This window comes from Elaeis guineensis, chromosome 2 (assembly GCF_000442705.2).
Source record: "Elaeis guineensis isolate ETL-2024a chromosome 2, EG11, whole genome shotgun sequence".
NCBI classification, from domain to species: Eukaryota; Viridiplantae; Streptophyta; class Magnoliopsida; order Arecales; family Arecaceae; genus Elaeis; species Elaeis guineensis.
The window spans coordinates 94,942,129-94,968,620 of record NC_025994.2 but is presented as its reverse complement, the minus strand read 5'-3'; the positions used below and the strand labels follow the sequence as shown (position 1 = coordinate 94,968,620).

Here is a 26,492-nt window from a genome sequence, read left to right as displayed (position 1 = left end):
ATAAACATCCATCAACAATCCAATACATATCTACAAGTAAATCGATACATAATTTTTCGAACATGATATTCACTAATATGTAGTATATGGTCAGTTGATATATATCTAGTAAAATATTCATCCGATATTCCAATACACACCTCTGAATAAATCAATATATAATTTTTAAACTATGATGATCCCCGATATATAATACATGGCTAAATGATATATAATAGATGGTTTATCAATACATACTGTAAGCTTCTTTAATATATACAAGTTCATAGGTAGGTATTGACCAATTTATTATTAGAAAACAGAACAAGCTTTCACGTTTATAGAAAGAGAAAAGAACTTAGGGATGAAGAAGATTTGAGGAAAAAGAAAGGATACAAATGACCTCTCTTCATAGACATGCTTTTTTGGCGTTTGAAGCTTTTGCTTTGGATCTTTTGCATATATACCCTCCTAAACATTCAAATTTGCATAAATATCCTTTCAAAATTGATATTTGTATGTATATCCTCATAAAATACTTGTTTTGCATGTATATCTTTTTTTTTTCTTTTTTTTTATATATATACCTACATCATTTAATACCGTTAAAAAATTAATAGTTTAAAATTTAAATGACTAAAATATCTTGTGGGTAGATGTGAAAAAAAAAATTTATAAGGGTATATATATAAATAGCAATTCTATGAGGATATTCATGCAAATTTAAATATTTAGAAAGATATACATGTAAAAAATTTTAATTTAATTTTTATCTATTCCATCTAGATGGATTCAGACCCTCTTACTCTACAATGTAGTAACATATTACATAATATAACGATACGATAACGATATTATATAATATTTTATATATTAGAATACTATTATATATTTTTTTATGCAAGATGGGATGATTATATCCATTTTATAACAATATGATATATCTTATACACTTCACAAAGATATTTTTGATAAAAAATTTTAAAATAAAATATAATAAAATTATAAATTTTTATTGTTACATAATGTTCAAATTCATAACTATGTCCATTCTATGCAAATGTACAAGCTATTCATCTAATATCAAATTTAGATATTTTTCTTAGAAGCATATTATTATCCATTAGAGAAAATATGAATGGTTACGATCTATTTATTTTCTAGATAAAATAATTTTGATCTATCATTTGATAAAAAGGTCATTTTATCTATATAAATTAATAAATTAAGTAAATTTATTATTTTAGTTGTATATGTTAATTTTTCTCTATTAGAATAAGGAAAGAATTAACAAACCAAGAGAGATGTATTTATGTTAAAGATTTTTTTGCATATATAACCTTCTAAATATTCAAATTTACGTGAATATCCTCATAAATTACCATCTGCATATATATGCTTATAAAATTTTTTTTTACACATATATCTATAAGAATATTTTAATTATTTTAATTTTAAATCATTAATTTTTAACGATGTTAGATGATATGAATATATATACAAAAAAAATATTTTATAAAAGTATACATACAGATATCAATTTTAAAATGATATCTATACAAATTTGAATGTTTAGAAGAATATATATGTAAAAATCGTTTTACTTTTTTTTTTTTTTATTTAAATCGAATTGATAGACTCAATTAATAGGAAGAGTTCTATCCATATTTGATTTTTAGATTTTTCTCTTTAAGGTCGGAGGAAAAAAAAAAAAAACTTAGCATAAAAAAAACCCTGCCGTATGCATGCCCATCCCATATGATTTTTGTTCACCATCAACTATTTAGAAAGATATTTTATGAGCGCAAATAACTATCATAAAAAATTAACAGCAAGCATAACTGGCTTACAGGAAGCATAACTGGCTTTCAAGGAAAATAAAAGAATCTGGCAAATAGACACGGCTGAAACGGTTGAAAGAAGATTCTTGAGGTTTAAACCTGTGGCCACAAATTTATTCAACCACAATTAGTTCTACTAAAAGCGACATAAGCCACATCTGGATCGTCCAGAAAATATTATTTACTCACTAAAATAATCAAAATTCTTCTATAAAAAACAAAAGATTCTTTATCTTTATGGTGCAAAATTAATGAAAAGAATACATGGTTCATTTTATGTATTTGATTATTTTTTTAAGACTGCTGTTTAAAAAATAAAAACATCAAAATTTTTGCACTTTCCTAAGTCACATATTTTTATATCTATTTAAAAAAATTAAATGAATCATGATTTTTTTTATTTATGCCACAATTAGAGAATAGTGTAAAATGTAGATCAATATGTTTTGAAGAGCTATATTTACTTCAAAAAAACCAAACACGTGATATCTGTTTCTGCCTCTGGCCCTTTCCCTTCGCAATAGAGAGAGAAAATTGAACAAAAAAATAGTTTCAGCTACCGTCTGCATTTTATCATTTTCAGAGCCAATGACCTTAAATGATTTTTGCTCATTTGAAATTTAAACCATTCCATCGCCTAATGTCCTCCACCTTGATGTTCTTCCATCGATGATTCTGCTAGTTACCCATGCCCATTGCATCAAAACAATCTAGAGGCCTGACGATCTGCAGCCATGTCCCTGTTGCATGTGGAAGGTCAGCAAAATTGAGGCAGCACCTGTAAGACTCTCTGACCAAACATCATACTATTACCTGGAAAATTGAAAATCATAACCCCCATGATGTCAATGGAAGAATTATTGCTTCTGTGCACAATTAACACATTTCATTTGACAACATAGAGATCACATTCTAATTGACAAGAGATTCACAAAACTGGACCAACCTGCATCATCCAAAAGCGCAACCATACCACGCCGAAGTTAACATACTTGCATTGCCAACACAAACCCCATGTAAACCAAAAACTGTTAGGTCATGATGCATCAGAGAGCCAGATAACCCGGATGATCGACCATGCAACAGCCAGCATACAGCAGCCAAATTGCAGCACAGTCCATCCCATGGAATGTTTGGCAAAAACACATTTCACTCGAAAGAGCGACCATCATACTATCCAGTACACCTGATTCCGTTTAGCAACAGAGAGGCAAACATACCACTGGAATCCAAGGACAGCATGAAAACACTGGAAAAAAAATTGATTTCCACTACTCTGAAACTGCACCACCACCATAACTAATTGCTACCATGTACATTCTAATTCCACTAGTCAAATCTTATTTGGAGCAAATAGTATCGGAGAGATTCCAGCAGCATATTCCCAGTTGTAATGTATTCCAGATTTCATATTTCTGAATCACAAGTGGGATAGATAAAAACAAAGATTATTACAGTCTGATCCCATGAAACTGAATACAAAATTTTAGGATATACAAGGGATGATTTTTCCTTGATATGCATTACCCATGCAAGTGATGCATCTATACTTGCTTGCATCTTACATCAGCAACAAGATGACGAATATGAGGCCCATACCACTTCACTCGCTCTATGTGTTTTATCGAAACATCCCAATGTAACCCTGAAACAGATAACTTATATAAATGTTCAATTTGGATTACAGCAAGCTAGCTTTCCATGCTGTTTAAGTACTCTTTAACTTTACATGAATTATCAATACCTTCAGATTGTACAATGCTCCTTATGGACTTAACAACATATTCTGACCATGAGAATTCCTCCGAGTCATTGACGTTTCCATGCACATGCAGCATACCACCTTCCACCCTGGAAACCAGGATACAGTGCAAGCTGATAAAGACTTCGGACACCATTTATTTCAGGTTTGGCAAAACAGCTGATAAGACCAGGGTGCAAAAATGCAGGCTCAAAGGTCAAAATGGCACAGAAAACAGACGTCAAAAGATTTGCTTGGACCCCGATATATGAACAGACAGATAATAAACAATTGAACACCAACATTTCCATGCCCCAAATAGCATTGGAAAGAGAAATATCTCTTATAAAAGAAAATATTTTTTTGAAAATCTTGGGGGAAAAAAAGGCCACCCTTCTCAGCTGTTTTTCAGTAGCAGGGTTAACTTTTATTTTGACAAAGAGAATTAATTCCGGAGAATTAGTTATTTTACTTGTTCATAAGCCCAAGCAAGAAAAGATACACCATGTAATATAAATGTATGGGCAAATTACAAAAACCCCCTTGAGGTTTGTGTTTATTACAGTTACACCCACTGTTTTTCCAAAATCTACACTTACACCCCGAAATTTAACGCCATTAGTTAAACCGTTTCAGAAATCTGAAATGACCAAATTACCCTCTACTATAACTCAATAAATGGAATTTACCAGCATTTCACACACCCAATTTACCCTCTACTTTCACACCGTTCTCCCAGAACACCCGGGTCACGTCGGCGAGAAGGCCTCGCCGGTCCATCGTGCACAGCTCCAATCACAATCCCTGAGATTCACCCACGAGAGGAATCAAATCTAATTGTAGTTGGGATTAGAGAATCGGATGCCTATCAGGCTTTCTTTCTAGGAGGGAATCGAAGCTAATTTATTGCAAAGAACGGTGAGAAAGGTACCTCGAATGCTTTGCACTCGATGGCGGCTTGCAAGCATTGGATCACATGCTGCCGCTCTTCTTCCGAACTGATTGGGCTTCCATCTAGATGCCTGTTGCAAAATTCCTGGAAAGAAATAATTGGTAAATTCAAGAATTAACCCATAATTCGAATAGAATCCCCCAAAAAATTGCCGAATAAAGTCAAATTTTAACTTAAAAATGAGGAAAAATCCGAATAATTTACCAAGTGGGCTCGATCGCCATCAGTATCGATGGTGCCATGGAACACGACGTACTCCATGTCGGTGAGGGTACACATGACGTCGAAGAGCAGCTTGGGGCGATCTCTGCACTAGATGTTGACGATCGGGTACCCACACTCGGTCCCGTGCTGGACCGAAATGGACGGCTACGACGACGATGAGGAGGACGAGAAGGTGGTCTCGGCAAAGAAGATGCGCTCGTAGTCGCAGTTGGCAAACATGAGCTGGTGGAGGTGGCGATTGGAGTGAGCGACAGCAGAAGCACAATGGCCGTCTTGGCGCCGCAGATGTCATGGTCGCCCTTGAGGATGTGGCTGAGGCGGGCCTCGATGCAGTGGATCCACTAAAGATCGTCGATCGGGGAGTCAAAATCCTCATCCCGAACAAAGATAAGGACGGCGATCCGGCCATTGTGGGTCCAAACCTTGGCCTCGACGATGGTGCAGTGGAGGTCGGCGAGGACGGTGAAGACCTCCAAGAGGCGGCCCGTGGTCGGTGCCGATGAGCTCGAGGGCGGTGAGGCCGTCGAGGGTGGCGGAGAGGGGTGCGGAAAGAAGGAAAGGAAGAAGGGTTTTTATCCCACTAGACCTTTGGTGAAGGGCATTTCTGTCATTTTCGAAAATTTTAATTATGTGGCACTTCGGTCTCATTTTCCATTAACGGATTGCTTAACGGTTAGGACTAAACTATAGGGTTGAAGTAAACTTCAGGGGTGTAAGTGTAAGTTTTTGAAATTACTGAGCTTAACTGTAATTTCGACCTAACCTCAAGGGGGTTTTGTAATTTACCCTAAATGTAATGAATAGATAGATTATAGGAATTTTAAACAATGCATTTGCATGTAACTCATTATGTATTGAGTCACTTCAAGCTTTCAATACATATAATTTTCCTCTGCCTCTCTAACGCATGTTCCAGCATTTCAGATAACATATTATTCCAATACAACATAAAGATTTAATTTAGCCGATGCACTCAGTCAGAACCTCAATAGCAGGCATTGTGAGCATCACCTTCCATTCCAACCCATTCGAAAGCATGTTAGTGCCCATGATATGCCTCAAATTAACTTTAAATTGGTCTGTCAAGTGCTTGTGTCCATACTGTTTCAATGGGTTCTCCACAAGTTCAACCCTACAAACTTGGACCTCAGAAATCTAATCTTACACATTGTAGGTTCTATTGCTGTCTTCTATCCTTAAAAGTCAAGGCATGTAATAATTATACAACACCACAAAGCACCAGCCATGTTCATATTTAGCCCGTCTAGCAGTCAAACAAATCCACAATTACCAAAACTGATCAAGTCAGCATCAATATGGAGTGGAGTCTTATTTTTTATCTAATTCCACTAAATTTGCATCTTAGGACAACACCTATGGAACTCCACCACCAAACCACCCATCTCAAAAATATTAAAAGTAAAAAATATTCAATCATATCATATTCGCACAATGCTGGACAAAACTTGGTAGTTAATTAAAAGTCCCTTTTGGATTTCAATGAACCAAATATGTATGTCATATCGTCATATCAATATTCTAAAGATAAACATTTTAAAACAAAACATACAAAACAATGCCAGAAAAGTGACCATGTCGAACAAACTATACTCACAAAAAATTAGTTGATTTTGTAAGTAGAAAACAAGCATGTGAAAGAAACATTACCAGCCAGATGCATTCATTACCTCAAAACCCTCACAGCAGTAGCCCAACTACACTCACTTGAAGGTAGGAGACCAAGGCAAACACGATGAGCGACCCCCTAAAGCAGAAATAATTTTTGTTAGGCACAAATAAAACCCCCTTGTCTACTCATGCTATACATCTGGAAGACAGGAAGAAGGGTCATAGCAGGCACTTAAGCTAAACCAAGTAATTTGTTGAAATCCAGATTAAGGAAGTAAAAAAATTTCCATCATGTACTCAGCCGTAATGTAATAAGTAGAACCTATTGCAACACATAATAGCAACTAATTCTGATAAACCGCCTAGGCAAACCTGAAGTGAAACTTAGGACCATCGACTGTGTGGAACAAAATTCTGTTATCATTGCTCATCACACATACCAAGCTAGGAAGATCAAGATATCCAACAAAGTGTTTCATTTCATAGTCCAAAAGCATAGTTCTAATTGGTGCAAAATAATGCTCACACTCATGATCCAGGCTGGGACTGACAAAATTAATCCCAACAAAAACCCAATATTTTTAAAAAATAGTAGAAAAGCAGAAACTAAGAAAGAGCTCAAGACTTGATGAAGGCAGACATACTCCAAAAAAGGAGAATCTGAGGAGAATTCAGAAGGGCAAAAATAGGGTTAGCGACTAAGACATCATGGTTAGGAGTGGAAAAACATGCTTTGGTGCCAGGCCCTCCCATGGGCAGAAATATTGGGTGGGCCAGCCCTCTTTTCAATGGTTGTCCAGAAACTTGTATGCTACTTTGAGTTCAGGATTATGTGTTCAGGAAAGGCATCAAAAACAGCTAGAGCCCCTTGACTATGTTATCATGCTGTGAAAGCTTGCTCTCCCATATCATGGAAATATTTAGGCCTTCAGCTTTAAATTAGAAATTTTGCTAATTTTGCTAGCTGTCTTTGAGAACAAGTATGAAAGCATCAAGGATTGTGCTTGTGTGGGCTGAGATAGGCAATGGCATATGTTTGTAGCATGGTGCCAACACTTGTGTTGGACTAGCATTTTTTTGATAAGACTTGGACTAGCATTTTAAGACATAAAAAAGATTTGCAACTTGTATGCTCAGTTAGGCTACTTTGGTTGATTATTTTTTTTTAACCTTAGATCCTTTTGACTTGCCTGGTACTAGGGTATAAACATGTTCTGAATGAATATATGTAGATTAAACTAATCAACAGAAACTTAAGGTTACTGATAATCCTATGACTTTGTGCATATTGGTATTTTAAATGTTTATTCTATAGTTCAGATTATACGAGATAAAAACAAACATTGCAAAATTGTAATATTGCAAAACTATGCACCAAAATATACATCTGCCACTTAGAAGAGAACAAACAAGATGAGAAACATATTTCACTTCCATAATACAATTTTCAGAAGCTTATACTTTAAAAAAAAAGTTTATTAGGCAAAAAATTAGTATATATGATTAAAACATCAAAAAAAACAGTATTTACTTTGGGTGCTGTGACACGATTATCTCCTTCAAGTATGACACACCGATCTGCCACAGAATTTGCACTGATATTATGTTCAAGAGCCTTCAAAGCATGGGGATTCCACTCACATGCATAAACCAGTTTTGCCCTAGCCCTGGACAAGAATTATGTTATCAATCTACGGGCAGAAAAGCACTTAGCATTGAATAAGCATTAAATAAATAAACAACCTAAAGTCAAGGAAATCCGGTCATACTTGACAAGAAATGGAAGCACAAAGTATCCAATTCCAGCAAATAGATCCACAATAATCTCATCTCTACAGTCTAGACTAGCCATACGAAGCTTCTCAGAAAGGTTTCCAGATGAAAACATACACTTCGTTGCATCAAACGAATAAAAAATTCCATTCTCTTGATGAGTAACCCACCCACTGTCTCCCACAAGAATTTCGAGGGTGCTGTCTCTTGTTCCAGTAGGCAAAATTCGACCCTGATAACAAGTTAGCAAATCCATATCATTAAGTACATGAGAAAACAGACTGCCCCAAACACAAGTATATCAATACAAATGCAGATATTGTATGGAGACAAGAAGCGGGCAGGCTTCTGTTTCTAACTTTAAGGGTACAGCACCCACATATCCAATAAACCCTGTCAACATTCTGGCAGCATCTAAAAAAATCTGTGGCAGGTTGGTCATAACTCAGTGAACTCAAGCAACTAGTATGTATCCACAATTTTGGCAGATGCATACACTGAGAAAATTATAAATCGAACACATTCAGAGAAGGTACATGGAATCATGGAAGATGGCTGATAACAGTGGCAATTATTTTGTGAGACTGTAAATTCCCGAGGTCAACCCGGGAAAAATGTCCACAAAGGTTCTCTTGTGGGGAAGCAAAGATGTTTTCGATATTAGAAAATTTAACCTAGTAAGCAGGAAGCATTTTTCGTCCCAATGATTAACAAACTTGAATACAAACATCACGGCAGCAAAATTGGAACCCATGTGCTTAATCATCAAACTAGATCTTCTTCCAAAAGGGGAAAAAAGGAAAATAGGATCTAGTTTACTTGTTTCTCTATTTCCTATGTTAAACATCAATGAAAACTTTATCCGATAAATGAGGATTTAAAAGCTGTTTCTAATTAACTATATAATATGTATTCAAAATACTATATTGACACTAATAATGCAAGATTTACCAATGACAAGTGACACATGCTGTTTGAATGTCCAAAGAATGCTTATTAATGATGATCAATCATTCATTACAACCTAGGTCAAAACTTGAAGAATACATTGTGGAACACTTATGTATGAAGTTATCTGTAGACTAGGTTGTTAGTTTTTACCATGAGAGTACAACAACTTAAGGTACAAAGCCATTTTAAAATGAATGCTATTGGCCCTATAAATGTTCCTTTTACACCTTAAGCATGTATTGTTCTTTTAGGTAGAGAAGCTAGAATCAAGGTTCAAAACTTCACCATGAAGAAAATAAGGTCAAACAAAATTGTAGATGTTGCCAGCTTTAGATGCTTTACTTTAGCCAGAAAGATAGCTGGGCATTAGGCAGACTTGGATGTGGACTCATAAGTCAATCCTGCATTCTAAATTGTGCAATCCTAAATCATCCAAAGAATACTTGCATATATAGTAGGAAAAAAATCAATCAGCTTATATGAGGCGAAATTTAGGCGAAGTAATTAAATCACAGACTGATCTATGTAAAAGAAAAGAATTATAAAGTGAAATTTTGGCTGCTTTACTTTCACTTACTTGCCGTGCAAGTCGCTTAGCACCAAGCGCTTTGGCAACTACAGGCCAAAGCTCCTTCCCTACAGAGTCCCATATAGGATCCTTAAAAGATGTCTTTGGTAGCACAACAATATCCCCAAGATTTTCCCACCTAAACAGCAAAGGATAGTAATCATAAAATGAGAGAACTAGAATTAAATTCCAAAATCACTTATACAGTTATTATATGTTGTTAAAAGAATAGACCTTGTAGGCAACTGCTCCAACAGCTGCAGAGGCATCCTTTTTGTCCTCAGCAAAGAGCAAACTGATTGTTTTATCATCTTTTCAGGAGATTTGTGAACCTTTCTCATGCAGACTACATCATCAATTTGTAAAGAACCACCACATGACAACAAAAAGTTCAATGCTGTTGATTGAGAAACCTCATTTACAGAAAGCCCCTTGAATGAAAATTCCCCCAGTTGATGAAATGCTTCCAAATTATCAAAGTTATTTTCTGAATTAAATTGTTCTTTCACATAGAAGACATGAAAATTTCTGCTAACAGGCAAATGAATATGACATGCATCCTGACTTGGCCAAACCTTCCTAGTAAGATCCAACCATCCAAACCTTTTTAACATATCCTTCGCAGGTTTAGCATATTTTTTCTCAACTTTTATAACGAGGTGTTTCCCATCCACATCATGTCCATCTTCCTTGGCAGAAATGTCAATCCTACGATCTACATCAGAACTATCAAACATGCCAGATATATGCTTGTTCTGTTGTATATTCATGTTTCCATTGGTCTCATGATACCATAAAAACGGATTATTTTCCTTATCCGAAGGGAGGTTGTGTAGAGACTCTAATAAATGTAACTTAATTTTCATTGGCTCATTAAACTTTGTTCCAAATGCATAACATGATGCTCCACCACCAACAATAACAAGATCATCACCAATAAGACAGGTTGAGCTGCGAACCCAAAGGTCCCTAGCAAATGAGTCAACAGCCACATGCACCCAGATAAGATGATGCATGTTCAATAAAGCCAATTCTTGATGCCGTTGCCTAACTGGGCAACCACCAACAATCCCAAGATAATTTTTATAGATAAACATAGAATGCGAGAATCTCGGAGAAGGAGCTCTCCCAGATGTCGCCTCTTTTCTCCACTGTAACGTTCTAACATCAAAACTGTAGAGGTCACCTAGTGCCTTCTCACCATCATAACCTCCAAACATAAACAACTGAGGGCCGCTAGCCACCAAAGAATGTGAATGACGTGCACAGGGCCAATCTCCTTGGATACTAACATCGCTCCACTGCAGAGTTTCAGTGTTTAAGACATTCATGCATGAATATATCAATTCATTATTAAGACCTCCAAAGACATATATATTTGAGCCTACAGCTGCAGCTGCATGGCGGTGCCTGTAGGACATAGAACAGATATGTTAAGAAGAAGATGAAATTGCATCTCTAAATTTATTTATGGCGGTTCAGTATTTCTACAACTGATACCAAACAAACTTCACGACGGAGTATGAACTGAAGCAATCTCTCAGGTTACAGTTTGAAATTAAAGAACAAAAATAAAAATGTCTCAATTGATATTAGGGATCAGAAAAACGTCAATAATCTAGAAACATACTTTTTTGTACCAACCAAGCTTTATAAAGAAAGAAAAAATTACTCCAATTCTAAAAGGCATGTTATTTTTGCTCAATGCTGATTCAACTCTTTTGTAACTTGAGTTAAGAACCAAAAATACTGATGTCAAGTTCCTTGAGAGTGAATCTTATTAATATATGAGTATGATTTGGAAATTTAATATTAAAAATCTGTTCAACATGTCCCACAATAAAGGGACACCATCTCTTCAGACTGTTCTCTGCTTATTTCATTCTGCAGAGATTTGATAGTGTAAATAAAAGAGGGAGATCATTTGCCAAGTTGGTAAGGTACCACCGTCACTTTCCAAACTTTATAGTTCTCAAAGGGGAAAAAAAAAAAAAGCAAAAGAAAAAAAAAAGGAAGAAGAAAGGTTCGATACTGAAGTATGATAAAAGATGATTTGGACAAACTTCATTAGTAAAATAATGCGAAATAACATGCTAAGCTAGCTTAATAACCTAAGGATGCAAACTTAATAACTTAAGGATATCGCACCGTAAAAAACTTGCAAGCAATATGTCTAAATTGAGGCTCGGTTAAGCTAGTTACCTCGGATTAAACGCACCGCCAGTACATTCTAATAATGACCACCTATTTTCAGTGGTGTCCAGAACCCAGACATCATTAAGAATTTGAGAAGGACCACCCCTCCCTCCAATAACATAAATGTCTCCCCCCACCATGGAAGATGCATGACCCAAGCGTGGAGATGGGGGTTTTGTAGAATTTATTTCACTTAAGAGGCCTGACTGGGGATCAAGCACTAGGGAGTAATTTCTTCTTTCATGTCGTCCTAAGCCTCCAAAGCCACCAAAGACAAGGATATGTTCCTGTCCTCCACTGTTTACAGTACAGGCTGATTGACCCCAGAGGAAGAGCTTCTCAATCGGCTCACCAACAATGCTTAACATGACAACAGAAAGAAAGCACTTTGGTGTTCCTGACAACTCTGTTGATAAATTGCAACTTAATCTATAGCAAAACAGAGTGGTGCAAGTTTAATCATTGGAAGCATGTAACGGAATAAAATTATAAGTTGAATATCATTATTAAACAGTGATGTAACACTATACGTATATGCACAGCAATGCAAATTTAGTAGTTAAAAAAGCAAGAGAATCGGTGGACCAAACACAACATAGTATATCCACAGATTGAAGAAATGAGTTCTCATCTTCTCAAGCTGGATGGTGCAGTGTTCTTGATAATGAATAGATAGTTTCATTTATATCTTGGCCTTCTGATTACAGCTTCTTCAGGTTATCTATTCATACATTCAAATGCAATTTCATCTAAAAACTTCTAACTTCAATCAGAAGAAAAACAAACAAGAAAATTGTAATATTTTCTTGCAGAAATCCCAGGTAGGAATGATTGTTACAACTATAATAGAAACTTTAGATTAAAAATCAGCCTGCATTTTGTCTAGTATAGGTAGCCATATAGTCCTGAAGACATCAACTATATATTTCTTTTGTTAACTTGTTATGTGGAAGAGACCACTCAACCTCCAAAACAAAACTAAATCCAAGAGCTTGAGTATGGCATGCTAAATCAATCTCCTATCAACAAAAAGTTTTGAAACAAGGCATATGTGCAAGTATTCACCTCCTAAGTTAGTGGGCCATGTTTTGATGTATGGAAACAATCAGAAGCATTTCCACCACCCAAATGCAACCTCACTTCATCTTCTCATGAATCTGAAACAGCAAGTTTTAGTCCCTTAAAGTGAAGAGATGATTAATGCGCATATCAGGACCAGCACTAATCATGCAATAAAAGAAAGGAGTCAGCGCTGATAAAAGCAGCCAGTGTTATATGTGATGAGACTTGTTGCTTTTGTTTCTGCATACCACAACACTAGTCATCAGATTGCTCAGCAGCTGCTTTTCCTAACTAAAAACAGCAGTTCAGCATAAATTCTATGTAAAGAAGACTCATGAAAAGGTCATCAATTTACTGGATTATAAAAGCATGGTTCATTTCAGTATGAATCTGACCATGTTACTGATGGAAGCAGAAAACTAAATTAATTTATCCAGTTAGTAGAGGTTGACATGGCTTTCTCACAAAATAAACTCTGAATTTTGAAATTAAGGTTGGTGCATATTTATGTTAGCCATTTTTTCCAAAAGCATTGCATTACCTGGGACTTCAGGAAATGTATCACAAAGAGACAACAGTTTTCTTTACCGTGCTGTAGAAAGGCATACACATAAACAAATCAGACAAAAGACATCATCAAACAGTGATCATGCTGCAGAAGATATGCCACTAATACTAAATAACTGATAATTTTCAAATCAAAGTCAGAAAAACACAGTAGAGTATCAGCCACGAAATATACAATTGACCTAAAGTGGTTTTCAGATTATTACCTATGTTAGGATCTATGTCAGCCATCTCTTTATGGCTGTATCCAATTTCCGCATCATGTAAAGGATTAGAGCCTTTTAATGAGCTCTTGCAGGAAGCAACAGTGCATTTGTCTTCTCCAGAATATCCAGCAGATTCAGAATCACATCTATCTTTGATGAAGCCCAAGATATTACCTTCTGTATGGGACTTTGCAGTGCGATTCTCGTTTGATATCTTTGACAATACAGCATTAGGCTTAGCTTCAAAATCTAATGAATCTCCTCTATCAGCAATCTGTTCTTGACCCTTTTTAGTAAAATCAATCATCTCCTTTCCCGTTCCTGGGAGACCCTGTTAGCTCCATCAAGATTCAAGATCCATCATGGTCAAAATGGAACTACCAACACAACTATATAATGTATTTTAAAATAAATGGAAATAACTAACAAACTATAAAAACTACAAATGCTATCAAAACCATCTGGCCTTTCTATCTCAGTTTCTCTATCTTTCTATCTATCTTAACTGTACAGAAAATAAGAAAGGGAGAAAGTAGATAACAGGTGTTGCTTCTGTTGTTTGTTAATATAAGCTTTTAAGAAAATTATTTTGGATGAAGATGTACTCCAAACCAATATCACTCTCTTAACACTTCCCATTTCTTTTCTCTACTGTTCTTAAAAATAAAAAAAAAAAGAATTCAACAAATTCCAGAACCTAGAGGATCAGTCCGACAAAAGAAGCACATCTAACACCCCATAATCAGCTTTATGATCATGTAAAGTTTGAAACTAGGTCCTTGATTAACTTATATATATACACATATATATAAGATAAAAGATGTCTTGAGGAAGGCAGCAAAATCAAAAAAAAAAAAAAAAAAAGGCTGCTCAGAACCATTGATGTGAGATTGAAATGAAACAGCTGATACTGACCTACAAGATAGCAACTTGGTTGAAAGCACTTGAGAGTGAGGGTGGCATCAGAAAAGCACCGGAAAAGGAGACTACTTGGATCGGGTGGTTCCATTGATCAGGGAGGGAAGGCACTTTAATCTCAATATTTTAGGACAACTTACCAGAAAATTATGAGGCTAAATAATAATAATAATGCAGAAGAGAACCAAGTAATGCTTGCATGTATAGATTCTTGCAAACAATTACATGGTGCCATGAAACAAAGCAAAAAAAAGAGATATTTAATTAGGTCTTACCTTAGATTGTAAAATATGAAGAAAGCCATCCGTTCTCTTCCTATTTTCCTCCATTTTATCATTAGCAATCCTAACAAGGTATCGAACATACTCTGGTGAAATCATAATCAAACCAGTTTGGCCCAATGGCACCTCCAAGCGAATAGAACACCGTATAGCAACCATAATACGTTTCTGTATGCTTGTCATACCTAAGCGACAGAGAATGTTGTCAAAAAATAGACAGAATGCTGGAAACAAATAATAAGTGTAAAGATAAAATATACGGGTGCAACATAAAGATATAGAAAGGGCATAAGGAAAAAGAAGCACTTAGCATAGGAGAAAACTATACACCAAGAAAAAGATATACTGAAAGGCGGCTGCATACATAGCACTTTCATAAACACTGCCAAGAAATTTGGCAACATATGGAGTGACATCAGACCAAGCTATATTGAACAGAATGAATGCTTTACAATTTAAATCCTTAGATCATACGTTGTATTTCGTGGCATCAATAAAAACTTGATAAATAAAAGATAATCATATATAAATTCATGATTCTATACGTGTCTACACACTTCTATAGTCTAATAGTTAAATTTGTAAAAATGACTCTTACATTTTAAACTAGTATGTAAGAATGAAGAATACAAATTTTAAATTGATAACCATACATTATAAAACTTGAAGTATACTAGTTTAGAAAAAGAAAAGAGAAAGGAAGATGAAGTAAAGCATAAACTCAAGAACAAGTCAATGAAGCAGGGAGCAATCTGCCCAAAAATTTCAGGAAGAATCAAGTACCATCAATAATCTTATGGGAGTAAGCTCATCGAGGTATTGGGGATCCTTCAAATCAGAACATGGAAAAAGGACATATTGCAGAATTGCTGAACGCCATGAACTATTGGCAAATTAATGTAATCAATGTAACTGATGGCAGCAGCGGCCACTGCCCACATGCAAAACTGAAGATTTAGCTAGCAGAGATGCATTTTTTGGGTAGGTGCAACGTTCAACTTTGCCACAAGAGTCTAATGCAAGCAACTTTTAAATTCTAAAAAATATCTTTTGTTGCTTTGTATTCAAGTAGCAGTGGCTAGGTTTCAGTCCGAAGGAGAACATTTGTTATGGAAGATGCTTTATTCTATATGAAAGCTCCAAAAAGGAGCCAAAATACGGTTTTGAAATTAGCTTCTGTAATTAAGAAAGATTATGCCCTTTTGTCGAAAAAAAGAAAAAATATTCTTTGTATGATTTTTTTGCCACATATCATTGTGGCCAAGAATTCACTTAATCCCAACTAAATCTTTCTTCTAATAACTCTTTTCTTCTCCTACTTTTTTTTTCCAATTAATTTGCAATAATAAAGATCAACAACGAGACAGCCACCAAGAAAGATGAAATCTTGGAAGGAGAAGGGGGGCAATCACTCACCTGATTCTCTAAACCCCAAGGAAATCGGAACGAAATAGATCAATCAAGAAGTCTCACAAACAAAAACGAAATTTTGAAAGCAAAGAAAGAAGAGACGTCCCTCACCGGACTCTCTAAACCCGCAAGAAATAGCAGTAGAGACAAGCGCCTGCGCCGAGGCGAGATCCCGGCACTCGACGGCCACGATGAGGGGCTCGAACCGGAACACCAGATCCCCTCCCTCGGAATCGTGGCAGTCCCCGAAGAGGAGGTCGGCGACGGCTTCCGGGTCGACAGTGTCGTGCGAGACGAAGAGCCAACGACCTCCGCCGGCCTTCTTCTTCTTCTTGGGCGCCGTAGCCTGGATTTTTGGGTTTCCCGCTGTCGGATCGGCGGAAGATGGGGGCGGGTTGGTTCGGTGGGCGAGGATGGAGATGCGACCGGAGCAGGAGCTGGTGGTGAAGAAGGAGGGGTGGCGGTTGATGGCGTCGAGAAGGGGGACGATGGGGGCGTCCACCGTGCCCTTGGGGGACTTGTCCGGCCCCGGCGCCGCCATGCCAGCCAGGGCTTGCGCCTTTCGCTTCTCGAACTCCATTCCCGGTGCCTCTATCTCTCTATCTCCGACGCCAAAGGGTTTTATAGCTACAGTCGCGAGAGTCCTGATTCGGATCCAAACCCATGAAGCACAAGGAAACTTAGCAGCTGCCACTAGGACTCCCCAACCTTCTACCTTGTTGGGCTCACTTTTGATATTTAGCCTTTAACATAAATAGTGTCTCATGTTTAGTCTCCATGCATAATTAAATCAGCAATTTGTATAAAATATTCAAGGTATATTTGTTTCTCCCTTAATACGCAGAAGAGGAGGTACAAATGATAAAGATTTTAAAAAAAATAGGAGCGGAGAAAAATAGAGAAAAATGAGAAGTAGAAATTCTAGCTAAAAAAAAGAGGAAAAGATAGAAGAAATAGTTTAAACCCTAATTAGGAGAGAAAAAAAAAGGTAAAAAAGAGTTTAAACCCTAACTATGAGAGGGTAAAAAGGAAGAAAGAGTTTAGGATTCTATATAAGCTAGTTGTATGCCATATCAGCTTTCATTATATGTCATGTGATGTGATGTAATTATTTCTGTCACGATCTTCAGACGGAAGTAGTAGTCAGGAGAGAGATTGTAATATTTTAAAAATTTGATGATTTGATTGCAATGAATCGAAATTTAGGATAAAAATAAAAATTTTCAAAAAAATTTAAAATTTTTAAAGTAATTAAGCCTTTCAATTTTTATACATGATTATTCATGTTTTATAGGCACTTGTGGATAGGACTAAAGGTTAAACATAAATCGACCATCGAAAACAAAGAATCGAATATAAAATTTTTATCAAAAATAATTAAACAAGAAGAGGTTTTCTCCATTTTTTTTCTTTTTTTTTGAGAGACAGAAAAATGCAATCATTTTTTTCACACATTAACTACCATTTTATATTTGTCCAATACATATTAAGCCTATGTTTTATCCACATTTAGATTTATTTTTTTTTACATAGCATCCATATTTTATGCAGATAAAAATTATTAAATTAAACATGTCAAAAACACATAAAATAGCAATTAAAAATTGTTGTGGTGTAGAAGAATAGGACAACATTAGTTCTATATTGATTGTAAAAATCAAAAATCAATAAGAATGAAATATAAAATAGCAGTCTGTTCAAACATATAACTAAACTGCTTCCTAAGAAAAGCAATTTATAAACACTGCTCATTGCAAAACCCAAGCTACACAGAATTGGTGGTCCACATGACACCAAAGGATTGGTGTGGTTTCATAGGGCTGATTCAACGTATAGCAAGGTTATGACATCAAGCACTAATTCTCGCCACTCTATTCCGTACTCAATTTCCCATCCTATGTAGCAATTATCAGGTAGGGTTGGGTTAACACTCATGGACACATGGAGAGTAGTAGGAAATGAAGCTACCATTGGATACTTCTTTCTTTTTCTTGTCAAAATACTTCAAGAAATGCTTGTTTGATGCCTGAGGGACATCTATTGCATTATTAAACTCCAATGTAGTTTAGTGCTTTTCATATTTCTTTAATTTTTTTTTAAGAGCAAAAAACTGGTTAAGCTTGCCAATGGTTCAGTCTACAGAGCTTAATACACATTTGGTGCCAATTGAACCTTGAGATTCTTCTTTAGCATATCTAATTTAGCAGTGATCAGTTCCCTTTCTTATAAGCTAATGCAACAAAGGCTTTTAGTACTCAATCTACTACTAGCTATACCCCAAATTATTCTCATATATCTTCCACAGGTGACACCCTGCTGAATCAAAATCCATGATAATTCAGACAAAACACCAAATTTACAATGCCGAATGCCCACACCTAAAGTTTCCACGTCTGGGAAGACTGATCGGTATATAACTCTTCAGTTAATAGCAACCATGAGCTGCTACATATAGATAGTTTCAGGACAACTATATCCACCAACAAGAAGTTCCAGGAAAGTTTTGCAATTAGCATTCTGCAAATAAATCTTCTCTCTAGAAAAAAAGGACTCTACTGAAAAATTAAGCTAGTCAACTAAGGTGTCCCATGATACTATATGATCATAAAACCATTGAGAACCTAAATGTTTGATGCAAGAAGAGATTATTTGGTTGGAATGCTTTCAGCACCCCAGTAGCTCTCTCAAAAAGTTTCAGTCAATTCCAATATAATGCAGCCTAAAAGAAGCTGCAAAGGAATGATTACATCCTGTCTACCACCATATCATCCCGATAAAGATCGCACTTAATCGATGCAAACAATCATCAACTTAAGATGATTTAATACTTTCATAAACTCATGATGACCTCATAAGATAATGACCTAATTGAAATAAGCATGCTCTTTGCAGAGATGCACAGTACGCCCAGAGTAGCATTCACCCACCATGCTGATTCACTTGACAGAAAACCATGTCTTTGCAGTAGCTAATGCATGAAAAGAAAACTTTTTTTTTCCTGTTGATGATAATGGGAGGCATAGGCCACCCGGTGCATGGAAAAAAGGCTCAAGACCACCATTTCCTTGAAAGGTGAAAAGAACAGTTGTCCCCAAAAGAATCTCTGGAATCCACAAGACAAACCTGAGTATGAAACTGCTTATAGAAAAAATGAATCTCAATTTCAACCTCATGATATAAGTAAAATAGATTTCAGACACAAACCTAATATAATCAACCGACAAACCTCAGATGACTTGATCAATACTATGTTCAAACAAAACTCAACTATTTGAACTAATTTTCTTTGAAAAAAAATAATAAAACTACAGAATGACTAATTAATAGTTTAACATCATTTTCTCCAAAATCTGCCACATCCTTGCAGTTTCCAATGGCATCATACGATACTAATTGTTCATACACCTGGTTGCTATGTATATGATGTCCAAAAATAAAGACCGCATTCCCTATGATAATTCTTGCCCAGGCATAATGTTTGACTTATTGCACTTCTAGAGCTCCTTAAAATTCTGTTAATCCTCAAAACTCTTCAAACATCAATGTGGAAATGAAGCAGATAAGCAGTGGTCTATTTTCTTAATATCTCAAATGTGTTGCTGTATAATTATCTGCGATATGAACGAAAGGAATTTGTTTGAGCCAGTTGGCCTCTACCTGCTTGCTATCCCAGTAACGCAAGTTATATGATTAAAATATCAAATTAGGGCCTTATTTGAAACATGGTATCTAAGGTCGATGGGAAGGAGTGTGGGGAAATAGTAACAAGAAGCAGTAATTTGCTGTCCTCATATCTTGCAATGGCACCACCCTATGTTTTGTATCCCTTCATGACCCTGCTGTGATGTCAGTAATAAATTTGTTCATAATCGCGAGCAAAATAACTTGATAAGAGTTAAATTCAAACAGAGGACCAATTAGAGTTGAAAATTGAAATCTTGATCAAATGAAGTTCTTTATTTTTTTGGTAGTGAAGTGGTTCGAAGCTATATTAGATATAGAATAAGAGTTTACAGAACAACAGTATAGTTGTGCAGTGAGAAAATTTACAAAAGTAGTAGCAGTACCAGAGTAATGTTCGGGAGAAAGACAACATGAACAAGGTACTGTAGGCGGGATCTCATAACTATTTGTGAAGGTCTCTGTTATAAATTACAGTTATTTGTCATGACTTCATTCCATGGCTATCACAGTGAAGAGTTGCAGCTCTAACAATAAATAATAGCCAAGGGAATGCTCTGTCTACACATGTTGACCACATATGTCATCAAATACAATTCACGCTTCTAGACATTATTTTTTTATTATTACTTTTTAATCTTAAACTATTTCAGATGATTTTTTTTTTATATCGTGAATGTGCACTAACCCCTTGGGATAATGACTGATGTCTATTTAATTTAACTAAGCAAAGCACCGATCGCTTGGTACTTTATCCTCAATTGTCATTGATTAGCTGCACAGCACAACAGTTTAGCTACATGACACGAGAAACTTCTTCTTCTTCATTCTTTCAAAAGCCTTCCGTCTTAAGGCGTGGTTGCATCCACATCTTGTGCATGAAGTGCTTGAGACAAATAAGATTCCAGTAGAATGGCATGAGTCCATCTCAAAAGCGATAGAGTTCAGCGAAAATCCATAGCACTCCATTTATTTCTCAATTACAGACCAGACCAACATATGAAAGATTGTTGTACAAAATAGTAGCATGGAGACAAGATATTTCCTTCTCCCTTAGCAACCAAAACAACAATAAACAACAACACCAGATATGACCCAAAAACCACTTTACACAGACATGAATGCAAGCTGAAATTTCTGAGACACACAAGCGGGGCACCATCCAAAATTGCTTGCCCTCTGAAGTAGTAAAGAAAGAACCGCCCTTAGCCTGCCCACCATTATTCACTGTTCGAGTATCTCGAGGTCCAGTACTTCTCAATCTCTTTAGCTGTTCTTCCAGGAATCCTTCCAGCAATCAGAGACCACCTAAGTCAAAAGGATATTCACAAGGTAAGTCAACAAAAGAGCTCTTAGTCTAATGTTTAATTCCTTCCAATGGAGAGACTTGAACAGAGTAAACGCCCACAAACCTATCTCCAAGCAAACTAAACATCCTAGCAATCAGTCTCTCCTCATCCTCTGTGAATTCCACCTTGATATCCTGGCTGTTCCCATCTGAAGCAAACATCCACAATGTCAGAAAGAGGACAACAAAACCGATTGGAACAAACAAGAGATCAAAGAAATGGAGGGAAACTAAGTGGGGGCTTCCTTTTAAGAAGAGAAAAGGAACACCGGTTTGCAAAATAGTACCTCTGGAATCTACAGAGACATCCTCAGATGATTGATCCAAGTCGGCCATCTTTCAATAAGTGCAGGAAACACCAACAGTAGTCCCTTCCGAGCCAACACTACAGCTCCTACAGTCCTACTTCGGAGGAGGAAGCCTTGGAAGAGGATCAAATGATGTGGGGGTTCGTGGAGGTGTGGTAGCTCTTTAAGTAATACTTAAGTGCAGTGAATGGGGGAGGAGGGTGGCTAGTAGAATGGATGGTGGGAATGGGAGGGAAGACTGGTAGCTGCTGATGGAAAGAGGTGTTTGAAGTTTGATAGGTAGTTGGAAAGAGACGTTGGATGGTTATTTTGGTAACTTCCTTCTTCTAGTGCCCCTGCTATGTACCTCTTCGGCTTGGACTGGAGTCACACCACACTGCATCACATGGATAAGGAAAATGGAAATTGCACCATTACTTTCCTCAAATTAACTAGATTTCTTATCCTTTAGATAGTTTTTATCGTATTAGAAATGTTATGTGATAAAGGGATTGTACAACTACGATTAAACTGGTGGTTCACCTATTGTGGCATGCTAAATTCGTTCTTGTACTTCCTAGCTAAAACGAACTTGACTGAGACAGGAAGTCCAAGGAGAGAGGCATTTGTTGATAGGACTTCTAGAAGAAGTACTGGGATTGGATGCAGTAATAGATAGGTTCTAAAGATTTCTTTTAAGAAGGAATGCAATAGAAGGATCGGATAATAATTTAGTTTGACTAAGTATTGAAAATGTAGGGTGAGCATTGGTGCATGTTAATGTAGAAGTGACAAAACATAGCTTTCAACAGTATTGATATGTTGTAGTGTTGATATCTTTCTAGGGGATAAAAGGAAGCTGGTTCTAAACCTATAGGGCTACTCTGTAGCTTGTTTTAAGACTAGTCCTCTTATCACTGTGTTAAGAGTTAGAATCTTTTATGGGAATACAAAGTGGGCTAGCCTGCAGGCAAATCTATACGAATGATGACTAAATATAGATCGGATATGGGTCGAATATCATCATATCCATATCTATATTTATTTTGTTTGATAAATATAAATATGGATACGAATATTATTCAGATACAAAAATTTGTATCCATATTTATTTTAAACGAATATGGATACAATTCGGATACTGAAAATGTAGATATAATTATAGATATTATTTAGATAATTAAATTTTATGACTACAGAATCAAAGATATTACTAAATAGATGATAAATCAAGTTAATAACATATTTATATAGTTGTATATTTTTTTAAAAAAATAATAAAAAAATTATATAATATTATATAGGATTATATATAAATTCGAATATTCGGATACGGATCGGATAGTTATCTATTCATATTTATATCTATTTTTTTTTTATGGATATAGGTACGGATATGGATATTAATCGGATTTTTAAATTTCTATCCATATCCGGATCGATTCGAATATAAAAATATATCTGAATGGATAATATCCATATTACTTTCATCCCTATAACGTTGAGGCAGGATTTTTGGGCTAGGTCTTTGGAAAGTGTTGCAAACGGCTAACCTAAGCCCATTCCCATTTGAATCATCAGCTCTTAGTTGTCCATTGGATTTTATATTTGATAACAAATAGAAACATCGATGATAAGAAACAAGAGCGGCAGCATGTCCCAATACTAAATTTATGAAACCAACAATTGCTTCATCAAGGAGACTATTTCTCATAAATTATCTGATGAAAGAAGTAGAAATATCCTCTCTCCAACGCAACAGACTTGATGCACACCAATCTAGTTTAGGAGACTAAGAATTCCAGGATCTTGCTTGCACAAGTCATAGACTTTAGGAAAGAGAGAGAGAGAGAGAGAGAGAGAGGGAAAAAAAACTCTCAAAATCAAATAGCAGTGTACAAATAAAGCAGACACCATTTTTTTTTCCCAAATGAAAAAAATCAAAATGGCCAAAATACAAAATGACTAACATCAAAAGATAAATGAGCCAAATTCTTGGAAGCAGTTCTCTTGATAGTGTCTATTGGCTATTCATTTGGTCATTGCCCTTCTCCTGAAGTTTCCAAATGCCCAATTTTTCACCTACATCTGGACATTTTTTATTGAGCCAATAATAGAGATATTAGAAACATTTTTCATTGGTGGATAATTCAATATAATGAATTACTTTCTTCTAAGAGACAGGCTCTTCACATATTCCATGGCTTGGTTATACAAAAGGAAAATAGTTCTAATTTCTCTATGAAAATCTTATGACAGAGAACAATCGAGAGCAATGCCCAGCGTTGCAGGGTTTCCACAATCTTGCATTCCGGAGCATTAGAACAAAACTATAAACCGTGATACTGGAGTTTTAATAGAAAAAATTTACCCTGAAGTAATCAAAGCTGATGGATAGAGTGAATTGATAAATGAGAGAAGCAAGACTTCGCAACCAGTATCCGGCAAAGCCTTGGATGAGTCACCGAGAACAAAAGAGTAACCATAATAAAACGCTGTGGACGAATGCTCTTTCCACATGTTGCATCACCCGAAAACCTCAAAACCTAAAACAAATCCTAACCATGGATTAGGGTAGGGGGTATTGGTGGAGAAAAAGCTCAACCTTCTACCAAGGCTAAAGCCGTTAAGTAACCATATCTTGACTGCCAACACAAGTTAATTATTTCTGTTCATTGAACCACAGAAAATAAGTGATAGAAACGGACAATTCTCTGACTATCATCAATAGTAAACCTATAATTTCTTTAGCACACGAATATATTTTAGAGAAAGGGACAATAACCTTTTGCTTCAAACTATCAAACCGCTTTTAAGTCATAAAATTTTTCTTTGCCTTTCTCTCTTTTTTTTTTTTCTCCTTCTTCTCTTGACATGGAGCACCTAAGCCATCTCCCTTATGATATCTGCAATGGGATTGTTGGGATAGATCCGTCAACTATGGAACATGGATCATCCGTCCAAAATCATCCTAAGAGATCTGGCACCATATATTATAGCAGAAAGACCGAAGAAGATAAAACAAATACAATCATATACGTAATTCGGCCCACCTGCCTACATCCATAGGACATGCAATGCTCCACTCATGAGAGAGAACAAAATACAAAGGAGATACTCTCAACTCTCAAACCTCTCTCACAACCCAAAAGCACTCACCCATACAATGTTCTCAATAACCCTAAGAAGAAGACTCCTTCACAGATCTACCGGTCTAGGATCCTCGATACTCCTGGACATCCTGTGAGACTCTCAGCCGCTACATCATGCTCTAGTCTGTCCCTAGGTAATCTCGCCGTTACAGGACATTCCTGACTGTATGATGCCTCTGACGCTCCCTGAGATCTACTCCCAATCTCCCTAAGATGCCCCTGGCACTCCCAGCCGTCCTTACCTATGTCGGCCACTCCATCTGACCGAACTCAGGACACTCCCGATGGATTTCTTGAGATACGTTCATCGATTGCTGCACCATCGAGCCTCTCTCAGCCCCGCGCTACCAGGGATGCACTATTATAGCACTCTAGCGCTCCCTGCCTCGGTCTCGGTCTCTGCACCATCCTGCTAAGATGTTTCCGAGTCTCTTATCGAGACCCTACTGATATCCTCTCGGTCTCCTACTAAGACCGAGAACCTGTGTCGCTGCTCTGCGACTCTCTGCAGGTTTACACTCCCTCACAGTCAAACAGCTCAAAAGGCTTAAATCCCTTCTCTAGAAAGCCCTAATATCTTCACGGATGTCCGATCTATGCCGCCTATGCTCATGGCCCCCTGATCGTGCAAGACTCCTCCCAGGTCATGCTAGATCACACTTCCCAGCTGTCCGTAGCCGTTTGATCTCTCCTAGAAGCATCCTAACCGTTAGATCACACTAGAATCAGCCGCATACCGTCCGATAGCGCAAAATACCTGAGAAATACCCATGAAACCACTCCGATCCATCGTGGACCATGAGAAACATAAGAGAACACTCTCCCGATCCATGTGGACCCCCATGGACTGCGATCCACCGTGGACCGTGATGATAGCAATGCGCTGGGCCTATGTGCCGTCGCTCCTGCACTGGGCTTGGGCTGGCCATTGCGCACGCCCGCCACTGATCTGATCTCCGTGCAGATTTTCTTCAAGCATAATTTCTTCATCTGAACTTCGTTTGGACTATTCTTAATCTCGTTGAACTCCGTTCTTAATCTCGTTGGACTCCGTTCGTCGTCCCGAACCTTATTCTAAGCTTCTTGTAGATCGAATCTCGTGGTGCCAGATTCCAACAGGAATATTCGCTCAAGACCATTAAAGATTAATTGTGACTGTTTCAAGCCTCAAGTTTTCCAAGGTTGTTGGTGAAATTTGTCCTCGTCTTGGCATTGGTTCCACGGAAGTTTGGTGGTCAGCATCTCATTAGTTCTTTTCCATACAAGTTATCGTTGATTCTTATCATTCTATGTTCGTAACCTGGAGTTTTCTAAAAATCGTTACGGAGATTAAGCCCTAGTATTAGAGTTGGTAAATCATGAGAACTTTTAATGGATAGTAGCTCATAATATGTAGTACATACAAGTCAATTGTTGGTTTCTCGCATTCATTATATGAAATTTTTTATTTTATTTTTGGAGAACTAGAATAGAGAGATTCCAGCTGAAACCCGGCTGTATTTTATGTTTTTGAATCAACCATGGGAAAAACCATGGGGTGGGGGTGGGGGTGGGGTGGGGAGGGGAAAAAGCTTTGAAATATAGAATAAAACAATCACAAAAAAATCTGAGCCCCCCGAACTCAATATAATTGGCATCTCCATTGATCTTTGCTTCAGGACAGTGAGACAATTAGTGAGATTACAACCATGTCAATTGCTAGTTGAAATCTATCAAGTAATCTAT

General features: G+C 36.7%; 2 protein-coding genes across 11 annotated transcripts; both read right to left on the bottom strand.

The window, feature by feature from the left end:
- Positions 1-3,063: 3,063 nt before the first annotated feature.
- Positions 3,064-16,955, bottom strand: LOC105051262 (tRNA wybutosine-synthesizing protein 2/3/4). Of its 10 annotated transcripts, none has more exons than XR_003802057.2 (13): positions 16,411-16,953; positions 14,884-15,074; positions 13,691-14,021; positions 11,862-12,261; positions 9,894-11,069; positions 9,669-9,798; positions 8,137-8,372; positions 7,899-8,034; positions 6,427-6,503; positions 4,493-4,597; positions 4,251-4,365; positions 3,565-3,671; positions 3,447-3,465 (listed from the first exon to the last, which is right to left on the bottom strand). XR_003802057.2 is itself a non-coding variant. In XM_019853856.3 (12 exons), the coding sequence occupies exons 1-11, from the start codon at positions 16,877-16,879 to the stop codon at positions 3,365-3,367; spliced, it is 3,354 nt and encodes a 1,117-aa protein (XP_019709415.1). In that variant the 5' UTR covers positions 16,880-16,952; the 3' UTR covers positions 3,064-3,235; positions 3,348-3,364. The 10 variants fall into 10 exon arrangements, 3 of the variants coding, with proteins under 3 accessions (XP_019709415.1, XP_010929911.1, XP_073108372.1); XR_003802058.2 differs by having other exon boundaries at positions 3,451-3,465; positions 4,266-4,365; XR_003802056.2 differs by lacking the exons at positions 4,251-4,365; positions 4,493-4,597 and adding an exon at positions 3,064-3,235 and having other exon boundaries at positions 3,348-3,465; positions 3,565-3,741.
- Positions 16,956-20,971: 4,016 nt separating this feature from the next.
- LOC105051250 (transcription factor CPC) lies at positions 20,972-21,791 on the bottom strand. Its single transcript, XM_010931601.4, has 3 exons — positions 21,616-21,791; positions 21,393-21,477; positions 20,972-21,288 (listed from the first exon to the last, which is right to left on the bottom strand). The coding sequence occupies exons 1-3, from the start codon at positions 21,662-21,664 to the stop codon at positions 21,201-21,203; spliced, it is 222 nt and encodes a 73-aa protein (XP_010929903.1). The 5' UTR covers positions 21,665-21,791; the 3' UTR covers positions 20,972-21,200.
- Between the last annotated feature and the right edge of the window lie 4,701 nt (positions 21,792-26,492).